The 21,824-nt window shown below is 46.4% G+C and overlaps 1 protein-coding gene across 9 annotated transcripts in view; it reads right to left on the bottom strand.

The window, feature by feature from the left end:
- Positions 1-21,824, bottom strand: part of FBF1 (Fas binding factor 1) — an 80,380-nt gene that overhangs the window by 25,641 nt on the left and 32,915 nt on the right. For all 9 annotated transcript variants that reach the window (XM_053295792.1, XM_053295796.1, XM_053295801.1 and 6 more), the window contains 7 exons: positions 17,930-18,027; positions 16,548-16,606; positions 15,714-15,887; positions 13,510-13,610; positions 11,476-11,682; positions 10,691-10,798; positions 970-1,109 (listed from right to left, as the gene is read on the bottom strand). In XM_053295792.1, the coding sequence (XP_053151767.1) occupies positions 970-1,109; positions 10,691-10,798; positions 11,476-11,682; positions 13,510-13,610; positions 15,714-15,887; positions 16,548-16,606; positions 17,930-18,027 (887 nt within the window). The remainder of the gene's footprint in view (positions 1-969; positions 1,110-10,690; positions 10,799-11,475; positions 11,683-13,509; positions 13,611-15,713; positions 15,888-16,547; positions 16,607-17,929; positions 18,028-21,824) is intronic.

Genomic DNA, 21,824 nt, shown 5'->3' with positions numbered 1-21,824 from the left:
TTAACCTGACACTTGGTGGGCATTGCAATGTGGGCAGAAAGAGGAGGACAGACAGCAGAGAAATGTTGTAAAGATGGAGTCAAAAGAAGCTTTTATATTGTACTTAATCTGCTATTTCATATATAGTCAAAAGAGGACTCAGGGATCCCAGCAACAAAGCCATAAGGAAATTAAGTAAATAGTATGCTAGTTTGGCACCATGTTCAGCCTGTTGCAAGCCTGCACAGGTAATGGCCCAGTCTCAGTGGCTCTGTTTCAGGTTCCAAGGATTCCACTCCAGGGTCAAAGGGGTTCTCAGGGATTACAGGGATTAACCCGTAGCAAGCCCATGCAGGGAGTGACCCACAGACTCTTAGTACCAAGAATGCCAGGGCAGTCTTGTGCAAGTCTCCCTACAGCAAACCCACACAAGGAACACTCAAGGTTAGCTATTTCAGCTCTGTGAGATTGCACTCAACAGTCCAGTGTTCCAATTTATGGACTCAGCAGACCAATGATTCTGCTGGGGGGAAAGGATCTGAGTGCACTACCTGTGCTCAGCTAGACAGGCTTCTGGGCAGTAGAAAACAGCTTGTGCCACTAATCTCCCATGGCAGGGGTGGGGTGGGGTGATTCAGCACAGTGCTACAAAGCTGTGGAAACTACATGGTTTTGTTTTTTACTCAGCTCCAGATCTGGTTGAGCTTCTGTTTATTTGGTAGGGTTACATATTTAGACAAATATGTGACAGTATAACAGAAAAGTTTATTCCAAAGCAGGCTTTTCCAGAACTGGGGACAAGCTAAGCTGGAAGTGCCCTAGAGCAAGATAAACCGCTTAAAGATTTGTTGTGAGCCGCCTAGAGAACAATTTGTTATGGGACGGACAAGAAGTAAAGTGGTTTATTAATTATTGTTGTTGTTATAACAAACAACACTTGATGCAGAAATACTACGATACTTGGATTTCTAGAGACAGAAAAGCATGTACCTCTGAGTTGTTCATGCCTTTGGCGGGCCCCAATCTCAAGCCCTTGCGATGTGGTCTGGTGAGTGGCCTCCACTTTGTAGGAGAGATCATTCAGGTTGCTGGAAAACTTCTCCATCTGATCTATGATGCCATTCAGTGATCTGCAAAAAGCAAGAAAAGCATCACATTGCCTACTGAGATTACCTTATTTAAAGAAGGAGCATGAACCAGAAGGCTTACATTGCAGTAGCAAGGTATAAAATGTAGGTTTATCTAGGTGAGTGACTGATCCACTGGGTTATTTGGCCATCTATGTCTTAGGGTGTTCATTCCCAAGGCAAGCTGTGCATGTGGCATTTCTGGACAGTGCTGCCAGATTATCAATGTGGCATCCTTATGCCAGAGCCTCAAAATCCGCAGTTTTTGCTCAGAATTTTTATATGGTGTATGTATGTAAGTCACCATGTCTTATCACCACGTCTTCTTTCCCTTACAGTAGCACTATAAGCCACAAGAGCGTGACTTGGAGACCACAATTACCATGTTCCTCAATTATCTGTCCTTCTCACCTCAAGCAATCAGAGTCCTTAAGCATATCTACTTCCCATCACACACCTAACCTACTTTAAAAGGGTGGAAAGTTCCTCTCTACTCTTGCAAAACCCCTCAGCCTTCACTCCAAAAGCCCTCATTCCATTTCCTCAGCAGCACTGTCAAAAGGAATGGAGCATTGGTTACTCACTGTGAAGGCTTCATCTTGCTGCTGCATCCAAGGGTGTCTTATGTGTGGGTTATGCTCCTCCATGGGACTCTAGAAGACAGGCCTATGCAAATTAAGTTAGGCTTTTTAAGGCCGGGAGGAGCATGGCCCCTCCAGTTCTTTGAGGCCCAGAGGAGAAGAGTACTTCTATGAAGACAAAACTACTTAACTAATGGTAACTATGGACAAACGAGTCCAAGCTAACTCAAAGTACCTATGGCAAACTGGAAAAATATATAAATATATTTTTAAACGTGCAGGAGCAGGTCAAAGAAAAAAGAGATTATCTTCAGAGGATCCTGTAAAAGTAGGCGCTGGTGCTGCAGAGTGGCTCGAGATGCCCTTGGATGCAGCAGCAAGAAGAAGCCTTTATGGTGAGTAACCAATATAAATATAATATAAATATTGGTCACCAGTGCGTTTTATATTGCTGCAGTCCAAGTGCGTTTTATATTGGTGACCAATATAAAATGCACTAAGTGCATTAGGACTTCTGAATCCCTTTTTGTGTCCTTTTTGCCAGGCTGTCACTCCAGCCACCTTGGCTAGGAGGTTAAAGGCATGCATAGCTCTAGCTTAGGAGTCCCAGAACCTCAGGGCGCCCACTAAGGTGTTTGCCCACTCTACCAGGGCTGCAGCTATGTCTGCGGCTGTTTCTGCAAACACCCCTGTACAGGATATTTGCAGGGTAGCCACCTGGCGAGTGCCGTCTACCTTTACTAAACACTACAAATTGGATGCCTTCACCTCTGCCCAAGCAGCGTTTGGGAGATTAGTCTTCCAGCAGGTTCTCCCTTCAGAGTAGGCGCAGGGCTCCTTCCCTGGTTGGTCTAGGGCTGTGGTATGTTCCCACACATGAGATGCCCTTGGACTGCAGCAGCAGACAATGGAGTCTGGTTACTCACCAATATTGTATATATTTGATCACCAGTGAGTTTTATATATATCTTAAGGCATCCATGCACGTCCAGCTTGTGCCAGGCCTTCTCTGCCAGGTGAACTGGCTTAGGGCAAAAGGAGGGAAGAATAATGTCCTGTGGCATGTGGAAAGGAGATGCTACCTTAGGACAGAACAAAGGATCTGGGATAAGCTTAACTGAGTCCACGGAAAATATACACAGGTTTTTATGTACAGATAAGACCCTGAGTTCAGAGACCTTCCAAGCCCAAGTAATAGCAATGAGAAAAAATGCCCAGAGATGCAAGTTTTGGGCAGTATAAAAATATGTTAAATTTTTTAAAAAAACAGCTTAAAAGGAGAGTAAGCGTAGCGGTATAGTGGCCACTGGTTTGAAGGAAGGACCCTGGAGCGCCTTCAGGACTGTACGCAGGTGCCATGTAGGGAAGCAATGCAAGAAACATCTTAGGTGGGGGTGACGTTAGATGGATGGCTTAGAAATCCCTGAGATAAGTCCCACAAAGGATGCAGCCTGGTGTTTTAAGGTATTCGCAGAGAGTCCTTGGTCAAGGCTGTCTGAAGAAACTGCAGGAGGTGCAGCATGGTGACCAATCCCCGTGGTACCCCGTGTTGTGCAGGCCATCGCAGGAAGTAGCCATGTTGCTTCAAGATGCACCACTCAGTTTCTATGCGGCTAGCCTTAAGCAGCTGGGATTCGGATGACACACTGGGCCCTGGTGAAGCAGATCCAGCGAGACTGAGAGTAGCAAGTGCTCTTCTGTGGCCGGATTGGTGAGTTCTGCAAACCACGGTCTTCTTGGCCAGAACAGAGCTACCAGGATGATTTGTGCTTTGAGGATCTTGACCCGTTGGAGCACACGGGCCAGGAGCGGTGTGGGAGGAAAAGCATACAGGAGACCTGTAGGCCAGGGTGATGATAGCACATCCACCTCCTCTGCTTGTTGGCAGGGGAACCTGGTGAAGAAATGTGGAACTTGTACATTGGATGGCATCATGAAGAGATCAACTACCGGCTGGCTGACGTTAGCTACTATCAGGCGGAATACCTCGGGGTTCAGGTGCCACTATCCTGGAAGGAGATCTGACTGATTGAGCCAGTCTGCCACCATCTTGAGGTCCCGCTGCACATGATGGGCTGCCAGAGATGCTACATGTTGTTCTGCCCACAGAAACAGAAGAACTGCTTCTCCTTGCAGAGATCTTGACCGGGTTCCCCCTTGACTTTTTATGTGTGCCTTGGCTGTGGTGTTGTCTGTACATATGAGGACATGAAGATGGAGAACAATGGCCTGGAACTCCCAAAGTGCCATGTGAATCGCCCTGAGCTCCAGCCAGTTGATGCTGTGCTGACGCTCATCTGCTGACCATCTGCCTTGGGCTGACTACTGGAGACAATGGACGCCCCAGTCTCTCTTGCTGGTGTCCATGGTCACAATGACCCTGGAGTGCAGGTCTAGGAATTCTTTGCCTACTGAGAGAAGTGGGACAGTGATCCACCAATGCAGTGAATGGAGAATCAGCTGAGTCAGGGTCACCCATTGCTGGACTTCACTGCTATCTCTGGGTGGAAGGGTAGCAGGAACCATTCAAGGGGCCTCAAGTGGAAGCGAGCCCATGGAACTGACTCCAAATTTGCCACCATCAGACCCAGAAGCCTGGAAAGGAAGAGACCTATTTACCAGAGCTTGGCTCACCTCTGCCTCCAGTGTGCACCTGTATTCCACTGGCAGGAACAATTTGTCTTGTTGCATGTCTATGTGAAGAAGCTGGTGTGCAGGACTCAGTTGGCTCTTTTCTCTGTTGATCAGGAAGCCATGATTCTTGAGAACCTGCAGGGTAGACTGTAGGTCCCATTGCGCCAACTGTATTGGCAGAGACTTTATGAGAAGATCGTCTAGAAAACACAAAGATCCTCACACTTTGGAGATGGAGATATGTAATCACCAGAGACAGTATCTTTGTAAATATGCATGGGGATGATGACAGGTCGAATGGGAGAGCCCTGTACTGATAATGGATTCCTGCATAGAGGAAACGGAGCAAGTGGCAGCTGTTTTGGTGTACAGGAATGTGCAGGTATGCCTCCTTGAGGTCCATAGAGAAGAACAGGTCTAAGTGTTGCAGTGCTTCTGCAATTGACCTCAGGGATTCCATGTGGATCTTCATCCTGTGCAATGAGTGGTTTAGGTGTTTTAAGTCCAGCACCGCCCTCAGGAAGCTGTCTTTCTTGGGCACTGTGAAGATTATAGAGTAAATGCCCGTGCCTTCTGTTCTAGTGGGACAAGCTCTATGGCCCTGATTGTTAACAGGTGTTGAATCACCCCCTGTAAACCTTGGTGTTTCTTCTTCTGAAGGCAGGAGGTTGGAGTGGGAAGGAAGCGGTGAGGAGCTTGGTAAATTCAACAGAGTAGCCCTCTTTTATGGTGGGGAGAACTCAAAGGTCTGAGGTGGTGACCTCTCAGATGCGCCAGTGTGAGGAGAGGCAACCACCTAGGGGCACCCCCACCCAAGTCATGCCTGTTGCTTAGACTGCTTGGCTGAAGGTTGCCCTACTACCAAAACCCTGTCTGGCCTATCTAGTTATGCCCCAGTAGGAACGTTGTGCCTGGAATCCCCTGCCCCTGCCCCCAAAGGGTGATCTAAAGGGACAAAAGGACTGAAAGGGCTGTCATCCCTGGAGGCAGCCCCGCTTCTGTGAGGAGGATGGCATGGCTTTCTTTTTATCCTTTGACTCCACTAAGATCCCCTTTAGGGCCTCATCCCCAAACAATTTTTCCCCATCAAAGGAAACAGCAGTAAGGCTACTTTTGGAAGCTGCACCACCTGCCAGTATTTTAGCCATAAATTTCATCAGCACATCACAAAGGCAGTGAGGGAAATAAGTATTTGATCCCCTGATGATTTTGTCCGTTTGCCCTCTGACACAGAAATGACCAGGCTATAATTGGAATGGTAGGTTTATTGTAGCTGTGAGAGACAGAATAACAACAAACAAACCCTCAAAAGCCCAGTGCCCAAGTCAGCGATGGATTTGCATTGTAGTGAGGGAAATAAGTATTCGATCCCTTCACAAAAGATGTCTTAGTACTTGGTGGCAAAACCCTTGTTGGCAATCACAGAGGTCAGATGTTTCTTGTAGTTGGCCACCAGGTTTGCACACAACCCAGAAGCGATGCTGTCGCACTCCTCTTTGCAGATCCTCTCCAAGTCAGAAAGGTTTCGAGGCTGATGTTTGGTAACCCGAACCTTCAGCTCCCTCCACAGATTTTCTATGGGATTAAGGTCTGGAGACTGGCTGGGCCACTCCAGGACCTTCATGTGCTTCTTCTTGAGCCACTCCTTTGTTGCCTTGGCTGTGTGTTTTGGGTCATTGTCATGCTGGAATACCCATCCACGACCCATTCTCAATGCCCTGGCTGAGGGAAGGAAGTGCTCACCCAAGATCTGACGGTATATGGTCCCGTCCATTGTCCCTTCGATGCGGTGAAGGTGTCCTGTCCCCTTAGCAGAAAAACACCCCCAAAGCATAATGTGTCCACCTCCATGTTTGACGGTGGGGATGGTGTTCTTGGGCTCATAGGCAGCATTCCTCCTCCTCCACACACGGCGAGTTGAGTTGATGCCAAAGAGCTCGATTTTGGTCTCATCTGACCACAACACTTTCACCCAGTTCACCTCTGGATCATTCAGATGTGCATTGGCAAACTGCAGACAGGCCTGTACATGTGCTGCCTTGAGCAGGGGGACCTTGCGGGCACTGCAAGATTTCAGTCCTTCACGGCGTAGTGTGTTACCAATTGTTTTCTTGGTGACTATGGTTCCAGCTGCCCTGAGATCATTGACAAGTCCCCCCCGTGTAGTTCTGGGCTGCTTTGTCACCGTTCTCATGATCATTGCAACTCCACGAGATGAGATCTTGCATGGAGCCCCAGACCGAGGGAGATTGACAGTTGTTTTGTGTTTCTTCCATTTGCAAGTTATCGTGCCAACTGTAGTCACCTTCTCACCAAGCTGCTTGGCGATAGTCTTGTAGCCCAGTCCAGCCTTGTGCAGGTCTACAACCTTGTCCCTGACATCCTTCGACAGCTCTTTGGTCTTGGGCATGGTGGTGAGTTTGGAAGCTGAGTGATTGCTTGCTTCTATGGACAGGTGTCTTTTATACAGGTACTGTAACAAGCTGGGATTAGGAGCACTCCCTTACAGAGGGTGTTCCTCATCTCAGCTCGTTACCTGCATATAGTGAAAAGACACCTGGGAGCCTGAAATCTTGCTGGTTGATAGGGGATCGAATACTTATTTCCCTCACTACAATGCAAATCCATCGCTGACTTGGGCACTGGGCTTTTGAGGGTTTGTTTGTTGTTATTCTGTCTCTCACAGCTACAATAAACCTATCATTCCAATTATAGCCTGGTCATTTCTGTGTCAGTGGGCAAACGGACAAAATCATCAGGGGATCAAATACTTATTTCCCTCACTGTAAGTGGATGTAAGTGCCCGGGATGTAAATCAGAGTGTCAAGAGTAGCATCCGCCAAAAAGGCTTGCATCTTTTGCAACTTTAAAAGAAAAACTTTGTTTTTCTAAACCTGACTGGGTCTGAGGAGGTTCCTGAATCAAGTTATCTAGCCAGATTAATGACGCTCTAGCTATCATAGAGGCAGCTACAGCGGCTCTCATTGATAATGTTGTGGAATCATGCACACGTTTCATGGCCCCCCTCCATGCGTTTGTCTGTGGGGTCTTTAAGGGCAAACTCCCTGTCCTGTGTCAGAACCGAACCAGAGATCATAGCCACAACAGGGGTGTCCATAGGGGGCATGTTGAAAATATCCCCCCACTCCTGTTGGAATGCATACAGCTTGTATGCTATGGTATTAGCTCTTTTTGAGGAGGTAGAAACTGTCCATTCACTTTTTGCCGCTTCCACAAATTGTTTAGGAATTGGCAAGGGCGTATTACTTGGCTCTGAACCTGGGAACACTAGCGCACTTTTACTCAATGGCTGGGATTCCTGAGATGCAGGGGGATTTAGCCCCAGGGCGTGCACCGTCTTTGCCATGAGCAGGGCCAAGTCTATAGATTTAAAAAAATCTCTGTGGAGCTTCTGAGCTCTCAGGTTCTTCTCCATCTGACCATTCCCCCTCCTCTCCTGGTTGATCAGGATCCCCTCCCCATAGGATGTCTGTAGGGAGTCCTGGGTTTTCTGGTAAGGTGGGTTCCTCATCAAGTGGAATGATGGAGATTGGGTTGCCCAGTGGTTTTTCTGTAGGTTTCTGAGTGGATTCAGTGGGTAGATCTCTCTAGGGAGTGGGCCTCTGGGGTTAGGGGAGCCTGGTTCAGAGAGTTCATATGAATGCACACTCTTATCCCTCTGTTTCAATTTAGACCTCCCCTTTTTGGCTTTCTTAACATGTTTTCGCTTGTTCTTTGCTTTTCTATGGGCTGGCACCTCAGAGACTGAAGAAGAAGCAGTAGAGGAGAAGGCGGAAACTCGCTTTGTCTGCTCCCTCTTCTTAGGCCTTAGCTGGTCATATCTTTTAAATCAGCTCACCAACAAGTCCCCAAACCACGTGCTCCAGGTAGGTGAAATATCTCTTGGCATCTGAGAAAGAGCTTGCCCCATTGGGGTAGGTTGGGAAAGAGTAGATGCCCTCAAGAGGCCCAGGACGGGAGAAGTAGAAGAACCAGAAGGCCCAACTTGGGCCAGGCTTTCCAGATGAGAAGTTGCTGCCGTTGCTGCCATCGCTGCACTCCTGGTCTCTATTGTCAAGGGCACACACTCCCACAATAAATCAAAGCAAAAGCTGGAATGCATGGGATTCGGGGTTTTGCTAGCAGCAAAAGGAAAGCAAGTGTACGTAGGACAAAGTCAATGGAAATTACCACATTTGAATTGTCAGTCCATAAATCATAGTCCAGTGCCAAGTCCAATATGGGTCAATGCCAGGAGAGGGGTTATAGGAAGCAGCCATATACTGAGTCAGACCATAGGTCCATCTAGCTCGGTACTGTCTACACAGAGTGGCAGTGGCTTCTCCAAGGTTGCAGGGAGGAATCTCTCTCAGCCCTATTTTGGAGAAGCCAGGGAGGGAACTTGGAACCTTCTACTCTTCCAAGAGCAGCTCCATTCCCTGAGAGGAATATCTCACACATCAAGTCTCCCATTCATATGAAACCAGGGCAGACCCTGCTTAGCTAAGGGGACAAGTCATGCTTGCTACCACAAGACCAGCTCTCCTCGGTTGCTGGTTCCATAGTCTAGGGTGTTCCGAAAAGAGTCACAAGTCGATAGCCAGGCACAGGGTCAAGATCACAGGAGCAAACAGGAACAAGGTGCTCAAAAGCAGAGAGCTGGAACTGCACGCCAAAGCAATCAGTTGAAACCAGTATGGTGCAGAGTGAGCGGTCTGAATTAATACCTCTTCAAGGTTAAATACCAGGTGAAGCCAATTAAGGCACCGCCTGCCTTCGGAGCTACAGATTCGGATGCCTCCCTGGTCAGACTTTGCAGTCAAACGGCTGCTTCTTCTCTGCACAAAATGCTGCTCCTTCCTGCGGTCATGCTGACGCTTCATGTAGCTCACCAGTCTGCTGCTTGGTCCTGGCTCCTCCCCATCTGAAGAGGACAATGGCTCCCCGGCAGCCTTCTGCTGTTCCACAACAGGTAAGCTCTCTGTCCATGGGGCTTCCTCCTCAGAGTCCTGCAGCAGGACCGTATCAAGGGACTGTGGGTCAGGCAGTTCCTCCTCAGAATCTTCTGAATCGGACCACTGCCTGACAACTATGGAGTGCATAGTTGCAGCTCTGGTTGCCTTTCTGGCACCACCATTGTCTTTTGAGCCCTCATTTTTTTCTGGGGCTTCTGGCCACCAGTGGAGGCCATAGCCAGTGTTTCTGGGTCTCGGCGTTCCTCCGCGTGCCCCGCAAGGCTTCTTGGAGTGAGCAGGGGTAGCAAGGCTGCAGCCATGGTTGGTGGGCTGCACAGAGGGCTGGTGGGAAGCAGCAGCAAGGTCGATGCTTGAGCCGCTTCCCTGGTCTCAAAAATGGCAGCTAGTGCTCTCTCTTGCTCCGGAACGCTGCCTATCAGCTGTTCAGCGGGGCTGAGCTTTCTTAGGAGCTTTGCTGAGCCACTGAGCAGGCCAGTAAATGGGACCTCAGGGGCGGGTTCCCAGCTGCCTTAATGGCCTTTGGGAGGCCCTGTTGCTGTTTGCTTTTCAGAACTCTCACATGGAGTACCTTGCCTGCTCTTTCCATGCAGCGAAAAGAGCAGGAAACAAGTGGAAGCAAGGAGGGGAAAATGAAAGTAGAAAGGCAAACCGGAGTTGTATGTATAAATGAATGAATGAATGAGTGAATGAATGACTGAATGAATGGGGGGGGGGAACAGAGAGAAGAGGAATACAGAAAAGGAAGGGAGAAAAAAACAAGATAGCCTAAGAGGAAAACAATAAGCTAAGAAGAAGCTGAGCCACACAGGACTAAAAGAACTGGAGGGATCATGCTCCTCCCAGCCTTATAAAGCCTAAATTAATTTGCATTGTCCTGCCTTCTAGAGTCACATGGAGGAGCATAACCCACACGTGAGACACCCTTAGACTGCAACAGCAGAGAATCAGCCCTCAAACATCTAGACAAACAGGAGAAAGGAAGCCTCCACTACCACACTCTGCTGCTGTTGCTATAGCTGTTCCTAGTGGAGGGGAAAAGAGACAAACTGAATGCTGCTTTGCACAGAAGACCACCACCAATTGGGCCAACAATAGCAGGAGAACAAGGGGGGGGGGAACCCACTGACAACTGGCATACTCTCCCACTAGGCTTGAATTTTTATGTTTGGCGAGTAGAGTACAGACGTTCACATCCCTTATGAGGCTCATGATTCTCATATGTATACAGAAGTATACATTCAATTCTCTGTTGGTTACTGCTGCGGAAGGATGTTCCAAAGACTTCAAGTAGGCAATCTTAAATTCTACCCAGCTTATCAGGTGCCCATTGAATTCTGGATGCAATTCCTTATTTTCCCAACAATGTCCTTATGTGAGCAGCAGCAGGTGTTACCTGGTGTAAGAGGTGGCGCTGGTCACTGCATCAATCTCCTGATTCTTCAGTTGTTTCAGTCGTTGTAATTGTTCTTCATGGTCTTTGCGCATTTCCTGGATGGACATCCTAGGGGCCAAAGACAAAAATCCATTGACACCAAGCAGGGGCGGAGCCACCATTGGGCGAATGGGTTCAAAGAATCTGGGCTGCCACCCCCAGGAGCCGCGCTTCGCGGCCCCAGACAGGCCCTTGCAACTGACATCAGACGCAGGGGGACTTATTTCGCTCCCAAATGGGGCAGCAAAATTGGCCCGCACTGTGTTGGCAGCACATCCGGAGTGACTCTCCCAGCCTTTTAAAGGAAGAGCTGCTCCTGGTCTTGCTGCCAATGTAGCGGGGCCACTCTCCTCTCCACATGGCCCCATTTGGCAGACCATGCCCCCACATCTGACATCAAACGTAGGGGGCATGGCTAGCCGTCCCCCTGCGCCTGACGTCAGACCGGGGGGGGGGCACCGCAGCAGTGACCAAACATGGGCCGCCGCCAGCCTCCCTCCGCCGCTGACACCAGGCATTCCGGAACTGAGGTACAGAGAGTAGGTTCTCCAATAAGATTTCCCTTCAGAGTTTGCTCCGGTCAAACATCCATCTATCTTATCTGTGAATCAGCATGCAGGATTTCAAGTCACATAGAAAACTTGGGTTTGATTCTGAAGAATTCAAATTCAAGCAAGTCAGAAGAAACAAGCAATAGATGTGCCCGAGTTATGCTCTTGAAGAGCACCATCGGTCCCAGCTCTTACCGCTGAAGCTCCTGCAGCCGAACAAACTCCTTGGCTTTCTCCTGCTCCAGCTCTGTGAGTCGACGCTGGTGCTGGGCAAGCAGCTCTGATTTGGCCTGCTCTGCACTCTGGCAGCGGGATAGATATTGCTCTGCCAACTCTTGGTTCTCTCGCCGGAGGCGCTCCTCCCGCTGATGGTACGAGTCCTCAATCACCTTCACACGGTTCCTGCCCCAGAAAACCCCACAAAGACTACTGTGTATGTTTGAGTGGAAAAGAAAACACAATTGTCCTAATCCTTGGACAATTAGAACAAGTAATCATTATAGGCTCATAACTAAAGGACTATTTTAAGGGCCTAGATGCTGATTTGGACTGAGTTCCTGTCAGTCTGCATCTACTCTTTTCCATGCCAGTGGCAAACTCATAGATGATTGCAGCAATAACTCATCTCTGTTTACTAAGCCTTTCCCAATTTTAAACATTCTGTTTTTAAGAGCCACAGACCTTACAACCAGGAGACAGAGAGCCCAGTAAAGCAGGTTCAAATTGTGGCACTAGATGGTCAGGCTGAATTCTCTAGCAGGCCACTGGGAATGTGAAGCAGGGCTCTGAACTTTGCTTTCCTGAGCAGTAGCGTACTTGAAGGGGAGGAGTATAAATATTTTAAATAAAATAAATAAAATAATTCATGTAAAGTTGTCCAGGAGTTACCCAAGATTGCAGCTGGAGACTGAATATGTACCCTTACCAGAATGCCTGCACATGAACCCTGCTGCCCGTTACGATCTTCTGGTGAGGCCGGTTATGGTTGCTGCCGGCTTATTTGGTAGCAACTCGGGATTGTCCTTTTTCTGTGGCTGCCCTGGGGCTTTGGAATATGCTCCCCACTGAACTAAGAGCATCTCCTTCTCTGTTTGTTTTCAGGAAGACCCTCAAGACTCACCTCTTCTTGCAGACTTTTAATTATAATTAATTTTAATAATTTGTTTTAATAACTGTTTTATCCAATTGTTGTTATTGTATTTTTTGGATTTTAATCTGTGTTGACTTTTTAATGTTGTTTTAAATTTTGTATACCACCTACAGATGAACATATCAGGCGGTATAAAAATATGATAATTAAAATATACAGGGACCAAGAACTAATTGCAGAATATGGACTCTAACATACAATCCCAAAAACCTCAACTGTCAGTTAAAATAAGAAAGAGATTTCAGAAGATAGTACCAACAAAAACCTGGAAGTGTAAAGTCCACAGCAATTCAAGCTGTGAGGCTTCCAGTTGACAGCACCCATCCTCAGCACTGTTTTCAATTCTTCATTTGGCCTCCACTCCTTAATCTCCTTTCCGATATAAATTTAAAAAACACACCTTTAGGTTAAGATAAGGTGTTTACCATTTCCACTTGCACTCTAAAAAGTATGGAAATTGCAGGTGGTCATCTTTTAATGTAAGCAGTAAAGACTTTGTACAGTCTCGTATATTATACTGGTTTTACTAATAGCCTCAATGGAACCCCAATCTGACTTGACATTGGGCTGGGGATGGATGTGTCCAGGCAGAAATTCAACAGATGCAGCCTCCCAAATCACTGGCTAGAGTGATGCACCTCTGCAAGGCACAGTGCTTCTCCAAAATGCCACCTACAACACTATATAGTACTAGTATTATGAGAGAGAGAAAAACACCTTCTCTCTATTTTCTTCACACCATGTATAATGTTACAAACCTCTATAATGTTGCGCCCCCCCCCCCCGATAGTTAATGCTAATTTAACATGAATTTTTCTGGTAGCAACCTTTGTAATTTTAGCAGAGACTGTCTATCCCTCCTCCTGATTGACAAGGAAGATCTATACTACCCATAGTGCACATGTGCTCAGGGATGGCAGCACAACTTCCTGTGATCCTAGTGGCTTAGGGATGGGCAAGAGAAAGTGCGGGTATACATCTCTTATGACTAAGCTTCCCATTAGTCCTGCTTTGATTTATATTTGCATTTTTAGGAGTAGCTGTTCTTTGAGGAGCTATGCTTGCAGAGCAACCAGTACCTGTGAGCATTCTCAATGAGTTCCAAGTCCTCTTGATGACTCTGCTGAAGACTTTCTAGCAACAGATTCTGCTGAGCCTTTTCCAGTTCTAGCCGCCGCACCTGAATGTTGAAAATTACCATGAGATGCTACAGAGATTGCAGTAACTCTCCAACCACTTTCCCTTCTCAGACCTCAAGGTCTAACATAAAAACAGCTCTGCTGGATCAGGCCGAAGGCCCATCTAGTCCAGCATCCGGTTTCGCACAGAGGCCTACCAGATGCTGCTGGAAGCCACAGGCAGGAGTTGAGGCCATGCCCTCTCTCCTGCTGTTACTCCCCTGCAACTGGTACTCAGAGGCATCCTGCCTTTGAGGCTGGAGGTGGCCTGTAGCCCTCCAACTAGTAGCCGTTGACAGACCTCTCCTCCATGAAGTTATCTAAACCCTTCTTAAAGCCATCCAGGTTGTTGGCTGTCACCACATCTTGTGGCAGAGAATTTGACAAGTTGATTAAGCGTTGTGTGAAAAAGTATTTCCGTTTGTTGGGCCTAGATTTCCCGGCAATCAATTTCATGGGATGATCCCTGGTTTTAGTGTTATGGGAGAGGGAGAAGAATTTCTCTCTATCCACTTTCTCCACACCATACATGATTTTATAGATCTCTATCATGTCTCCTTGCAATCTTCTTTTTTCTAAACTAAAAAGCCCCAGGTGTTGTAGTCTTGCCTTATAAGGAAGGTGCTCTAGGCCCCTGATCAACTTGGTTGCCCTCTTCTGTACCTTTCCCAGTTCTACAATGTCCTTTTTTAGATGTGGTGACCAGAATTGTACGCAGTACTCCAAGTGTGGTCACACCATAGTTTTGTATAAGGGCATTATAATATTAGCCGTTTCATTTTCAATCCCCTTCCTAATGATCCCTAGCATAGAACTGGCCTTTTTCACAGCTGTCGCACATTGAGTTGACACTTTATACGAGCTGTCCACCACGACCCTAAGATCCCTCTCCTGGTCAGTCACCGACAGCTCAGATCCCATCCGCGTATACTTGAAGTTGGGGTTTTTCATCCCAAAGTGCATCACTTTACACTTGCCAACACTGAACTGCATTTGCCACTTTGTTGCCCACTCCCCCAGTTTGGAGAGATCCTTTTGGAGCTCCTCACAATCCATTTTGGATTTCACTACCCAAAAGAGTTTTTGGTATCATCTGCAAATCTGGCCACCTCGCTGCTTACCCCTACTTCTAGATAATTTATGAATAAATTAAAAAGCACCAGTCCCAGTACAGGTCCCTGGGGGACCCCACTTCTTATTTCCCTCCGTTGTGAAAACTCTCTCCATTTATCCCTACCCTCTGTTTCCTGTCTTTCAACCAGATAGCAATCCACACATGTACTTATCCCCTTATCCCATGACCGCTAAGTTTCCTCAGGAGTCTTTGATGAGGAACTTTGTCGAAAGCTTTTTGGAAATCCAGGTAGACTATGTCAACTGGATCACCTTGATCCACACACTTGTTGACATTCTCAAAGAACTCCAAAAGGTTGGTGAGGCAAGATTTACCTTTGAGGAAGCCATCCTGGTTCTCTCCCAGCAGGGTCTGTTCTTCTAGGTGCTTTACAATTTTATCCTTGAGGATGCTTTCCATCAATTTGTCTGGAACGGACGTTAAGCTAACTGGCCTGTAATTTCCCAGATTGCCCCGGATCCCTTTTTGAAAATCGGTGTTACGTTTGCTACTCTCCAGTCCTCTGGTACAGAGCCCGATTTCAGGGATAAGTTATATATTTTAGCAAGGAGGTCAGCAATTTCACATTTGAGTTCTTTGAGGACTCTTGGATGGATGCCATCCGGCCCTGGTGATTTGTTAGTTCTCAGTTTTTCCAGACAGTTTAGAACATCATCTCTCTCATACATTCTGTATATATAGTCTCTCCAACTGTTTTTAGTGTAAGGAAACCTTAGAGGGATGGAGGAGAGGCCCAAGGAAAAGGGGGGGTGTCTGAAAAAATGTGGTTCAGTAGCTATCATGTAGCTGAGACTTGCATGCCCTCAGCCATACCTACATGCTTGAACTCCATTGATGAACTAGGCCATGACTATAAACACATTTCATCCCTGCACATTTATGATCATATACGCTTCCATCAAGAGAAATGACAGTGCTAAACAGAGCTGTTTTTATCTCAGTCATGAGCATGATTAGCTGGGTAACCTACCTGACCTTCCAGCTCAGTGAGGCGAGTCTGGGCACTTAGCAGCTCTGCCTGGTAGCTTGCCATGCTCTCTCGCAACTGCACTTGCACACCTGCCAATCTTTTCTCATACTCACTGGTATTTGGCAAGCTCAGTGCATGGGGTTCCAAGTGTAGCAGCTGAGAAAAGGTAGAGGGCTTGGATGGGAAGACCAAAAAAAAAAAGCCACTTTAACATGGAAAGCATGAGGCCATTTTAACACACAATGCTAAGAAGTTTTGTATATTTATGTTCTGGATTATGTTTTGTTTGATCATTCAGTGTATCACTACTGAATGTTGCTAATGTGCTATGGCGTGCAGAGAAACATTATAAAATACAACACTCCGACCAGTGTTGCTGTGCTACTTAATTTGCAAACATGGAGAAATTCAAATATGGTTCTAAGCACCACCCGCAAAAACACAATTTTGTATCTACAGGTCATGCCACTGAGTAGTCATGTATTAAACTTATTTCCCAAAGTTATGATTCCATGGCAATCTGTATCCCTGCAGCCAGAAAGGGGAGATCAGATCCAGAAGGTATATGGGCAATCACTCCAAGGTCACCACTGGACAGTGAGTAGCTACTCCAGAAGTCAAACACAAAACATTATTGAACTATACAGCCTTCTGGCCCAAGTTCAGTTTCCTCTTACAGTCTTACACAATGAGAAGAGAAAAAGAAAGCGGAGTACAGAAAATGTAATAAAAGCAATGAAAAATGCTAGGCATATATTCTTACTAAAGAGATATGCTCATTTACTCATTCCACTCTGTTTTCCCCAATACAAAACAGTATCACTTCATACCTACCTGGGTGTGTGTAGGAGCCCTAAGGATTTCTTGATGTTCATGCAGGGAAGCTGCAGGTGCTAGAAATGCAATGCATATAGAAATCAGATGCAGCCATAGGCTTAGGTGTTTTCCCAGTGCAGAGATAAATAAGCAGGGGTCCTTTTTCACTTCAGGTATTTTGTGGTTAACTTCCATCGTGAAAAGGAGGCAAGAAAGCTCGCAAGAGCACATTGCCCTAAACTGCTCCTTAGAAAGAAAGGAAGAGGCAAGAGGCTAGAGGAGCTTCTCTTGTTTCCGATGCCCTACACATTAAATGCCTTGTGGATGCATGGAAATGGGAGACGGAATAGGAAGAGAGAGGGGAGAAGAGAGGCAACAGAGGACTGGGGGTCCATTATACTTCCATAGCATTATATGGCTTCAGAAGTCTACACCAAATTCAAACATGAGCAGACACTCAGACATGCTAGCACAGAGTGAAAATGAGTATCAGAGACTCTAAGCTAGAGAGAGAGGAGTCTGCTCCAGTTCAAAGGATGTGGCATGAAAGAAGCCTAAGGCTAAAAGTGAGGGGAACTGGAAGGGAAGTCAACAAAGAGACGACGTAACAAGGACGTGCAACCAGCTAGCTTTCCCTTCCTTTTTCTGTTACAGGGCAGCATCCAACACTCCTCCCATAGACACTAGAGTAAATGCACTGTAGTGCCTTGCATTTGGTAGTCTATGACTGGAATGTTTGTCAGGATTGTGCTCATACCTTTCTAGCATTTGCTATTTCAGCAGCAACGGTAGGCTAACAAGCAGCTTCCTTTGAAAATAATGCTTTACATGACTGGTTAATTTTTTCCATTAACTTAAGAAATGCCAAAGTAATCAGTGATAGAGATACATCAGAAATATTGGCTGACATCCAAACTAATGGCAAGCTAATGGGAAAGCATGTGGCGGGATATTTTCACCAATCCCTGCTGCCCCTCTGCAACTCCCAATGCCTGCTGAAAATATGGCCCTGAGAGTTGGGAGACCCTCAGAGACATAAAAACAGCCCTGCTGGATCAGGTCCAAGGCCCATCTAGTCCAGCATCCTTTTTCACATAGTGGCCACCTGATGCCTTTGAGAAGCCCACAGGCAAGAGATGAAGGCATGCTTTCTCTCTGCTGTTGCTCCCCTGTAATTGGTTTTAGAGGCATCCCATCTCTGAGCCCGGTGGTAGTCTATAGCCATTCAGACTAGTAGCATATTTTCAGGAGGCACAGGCAGCTGAAAAAAGAAGGGGGAATTGGCTAAAATCACCTCTTACCTTCATGTGATAGAAAACACTATTCCACTGGTGCAGAGCTAGTCTGAATGTCAAATGTCACCAATTCCCTCAGCAGTTCAGCTGGAGTCTGAACCTTACCTGCCTTGCTAGTGTCTCCAAGAGGAGCCCCTCTCCTGGAATCAGATGCAAAAGCAGGAGTGATTTGTTCCTGAGGTTTTAACCAAGGTATGGAAGACCTGTAGTGAGCAAAGAGAGCCATAATTGGATGGGCATCTAAATAATAGTACTTTTCATGGGAATAAGTACCAATCCATAACTGGGCCAAATGCATCACTTTACACTTTAGCATAAATAATCAAAATCATTTAATGTACCAGTCACTCTGTAAACCACCTTTTGTTTACTCTGTAAACTACCTTAAAAGGTAGCTGATTTTTCGCTTGGCTGTTAAGCATTCTCAGGTATATGGGAACATAATCAGAACTCTATGGTAATACTTTCCCCCTGTCCTGGATTAATTAATCTAGAACATTTTCTCAATTGCCAGTGTGGATTAAAATCACCAGTAGCTGACATTCAGACCCTCCCCTTCCCTCTGCAGCCCACTCTGCCTCCCACGTTTTTAGCCTACTTTCCTTAAGTAAAGTAAGCTTATGAGATCACCCGGCAGAGAGAGAGAGAGAGAGTGTGTGTTTGTGTGTGCCCCTAGCAACTTTGCAATGCCTCGACCAATATAAACCAAATTGGATACAATTGTAGGGACACTTCAATGGTGCAGTTTGTGATGATATCATCCACCCTGATTCAAGATGGCAGTGGGCTAACTTATGAATCACCTAACCAATTTGAATCAAATTTGGAACAGTTGTAGGGGGCACCTCTGCCGAGTAGTTTGTGATGATGTTATCCACTCCAATTCAAGATGGCAGATGCATGAACATTTAAGGTGCAAATGGGCTAACTTATGAACCGCCTAACCAATTTGAACCAAATTTAGAACAGTTGTAGTGAGTGGCACATAGGGATACCTCTGGTGTAATTTATGTTGCTGTTACCCCCCACCCCTCAATTCAAGATGACAGTCATGTAAACATTTGAGGTGCAAGTGAGCTAACTTGTGAACCACCTAACTGATTTGAACCAAATTTGGAACAGTTGTAGGGACACATAGGGATACCTCAATGGCATAGTTAGTGATGATGTCATCCACTCCAATTCTAGATGGCGGATGCATGAACATTTAAGGCGCAAATGGGCTAACTTATGAACTGATTTGAACCAAATTTGGTACAGGTCAGGTGTAGAGACAGATAGGGACGGCTCAAGGGCACAGTTTGTAACGATGTCATCCACCCCAATTCAAGATGGCAGATGCATGAACATTTGAGGCACAAGTGAGCTAACTTGTGGACCACCTAACAAATCTGAACCAAATTTGGTACAGTTGTAGTGAGCGACACATAGGGACACCTCAACGGCGTAGTTGTGTTGATGTCATCCACTCGAATTCAAGATGGCAGATGTATGAATGTTTGAGGCACAAGAAAGCTAACCTGAGAGGATGGTAATTATCAATTAAGATTATAGTGAAAGGAAAGTAGGCCGATTAGTTCTTATCAGAACTACTTGTTTGGTATGTACAAACGTTAGTCTGGATGTCAGCCTGTAACTCCTCCCCCTACCCCTTTAAATGCTCTTTGAAAACATGGAGATTTTTTTTCTCTTTCTACTTTCATTTACTTATGATTTCCTGTACAACAGGTGGCAAAGCAAAGAAAGGTTGCTTACCTGTAACTTATGATCTGATCTGTTGTCATTCATGAGAAACAGGTTACTGTGCCTGCGCAGGGACCTTCTGGATGGATTAATTAGCTCCTCTCTGGCGCCCCTCCCTACCGTGCACATGCTCAGTGCCTCCCTTCTTCTGGCAGTTGGGTGCCATTTTGATTCAGTTTCTTGCAGAGCACCTGATGCTCAGACGATCCTTGAAGTATCCAATCAACTGACCATACAAGTAAGACATCTGCCAATTTCTAATGCTGCAGTAGGAAGGTATAGGTGGGTCTCATGAATGACAATGGATCACCTCCAAATCACAGGTAAGCAACCTGTCCATCTGAAAGTGATCCATTGTCATCATGACAAATGGGTGACTAAACAGTTTTCTCCCCCTATGGCGGAGGGTGCAGCCATTCCACCCACTACTCCAGAACTCTGTTCAGTACCTCTCTTCTAAACTTGGCTTCTGCAGCCATGTGCAAGTCTATGGCTTAATGCTTTATAAAAGGCATATGCGTAGTCCAGGTGGCAACAGCACACAGGTCCTTAAAGCAGAGTCCAGATAAGTGAGCTGCTGAGGCAGTGTATGCTCTTGTAGAAAGCTGTGCTTTTACTACCTTTGGAGCTTGTTGGTTTTACAACTTATACGTTAAGGAAATCGATTCAACTAACCAATGGGATAGCCTCAGTCTTGATACTGGCATGCCTTTATTTTTGCCTTTGAAGAGCACAAAAAGCAACTTCATATGTCAAAAGTCCTTTGTCTTATTTAGGTAGTGGAGAAGGCAGCTCCTGACATCCGATGAGTGTAAAGCCCATTCCAGGCGCATCTCAGGTTCTTGAAAAAATGACAGAAGCATGATGTTTTGATTCAAGTGGAATTCTTTCACCACCTTAGGTAAGAAAGACAGATCAGTACACATAACTAATTTATTTGGGGTGGGGGGACTGCATATATGGTGCATCCGCCCGCAAAGCAGCCATTTCACTAACACAATGGGCAGTACTTATGGCAACAAGAAAGGCAGTTTTCAGCATCAAATAACGTAAACTGGCCTCATGAAGAGGTTCAAAAGGAGGTTCCATTAGGGATGCCAGTACTAGCGACAAGCTCCACTGTTCAGCTGGATGGCATACAGGGGGTGCAGGTTATTAATACCCTACAGAAACTTCTTGCATTGAGGATGAGAGAAGGCAGTTTTACTGCCGCCAGCCGGCATGCTTAGCAGAAATAGCACCAAGATGCACTCGCAAGGATATATTCGCCAGACCCGATTCCTTCAGACCGGTAAGGTTTAGTAGGACTTGATCCATAGAGGCTCTAACAGACTGAAGGCATGATCTTTGGCATAAATGGCAAAACGCTTCCATTTACTGGAGTAATTATTATGTGTAGAAGGCCTGCGACAGTTAAGGAGAATCTTCTTTAATAGCCAACTTTCCATGCCATCAGCTCAGCATTTGCAGAGCCGGATGCAGTATCCGACCTCCGTCTCTTGTTAACAGATCTGGGTCGAGAGGAAGGTGGTAATAATTGTTCCCCATCAGTCTGAGTAGTGATGCAAACCACTGTTGGCATGGCCACCACAGCTTCACTAAGATAGCTTTCATACCATCTTGTATGAGTTTGTCCACAACCCTGTTGATTAGGGGTAGCGGAGGGAACATATACAGTAGGCCCAATTGTAATGAAATCAGTCCCCTGAGACACTCGCCCAATGCCCATTCTGGAACAGAATCGTGGAAACTTCCTGTTTCCTTTCATTGTAAATATACCACCTGGGGAGTGCCCCACATGGCAATCAGATGGTTCAGACACACTTGCTTGAGCCCGCACTCATGATGTTGTTGGTTCTTGAATGTCCTGCTCAAGTCATCCGCTAACACGTTCTCAACACCCTTGATGTGGATGGCTATCAGAAACACCTTTTGGGAAATGTACCAGTTCCAAAGCTGTATGCTCAGTGCACATAGAGACCTCGAAACTGTGCCTCCTTGTCAATGACATAAGCAATCGCTGTAGTATTGTCCATTTGAAGCTGAACTGTGGAGTTTCTTATTAGGGGTGCAAATGACTTCACAGCCAAATATGCTTCTTAGGAAGTTGATATGCATCTTCCATTGTTGTGCTGTCCATATGCCTTGAGTTTGATGGCTCCCGCAATGGGATCCCCACCCCATCAAGGAGGTGTCTGTTGTATGAATTGGAGGTTTGAAAGGCATGCCTTGAAGCAGGTTCTGCTGCACCTTCCAT

This window comes from Hemicordylus capensis, chromosome 2 (assembly GCF_027244095.1).
Source record: "Hemicordylus capensis ecotype Gifberg chromosome 2, rHemCap1.1.pri, whole genome shotgun sequence".
NCBI lineage: Eukaryota > Metazoa > Chordata > Lepidosauria > Squamata > Cordylidae > Hemicordylus > Hemicordylus capensis.
Note: the sequence above shows the minus strand (reverse complement) of the source record. Positions and strands in the feature narration are given on the sequence as shown.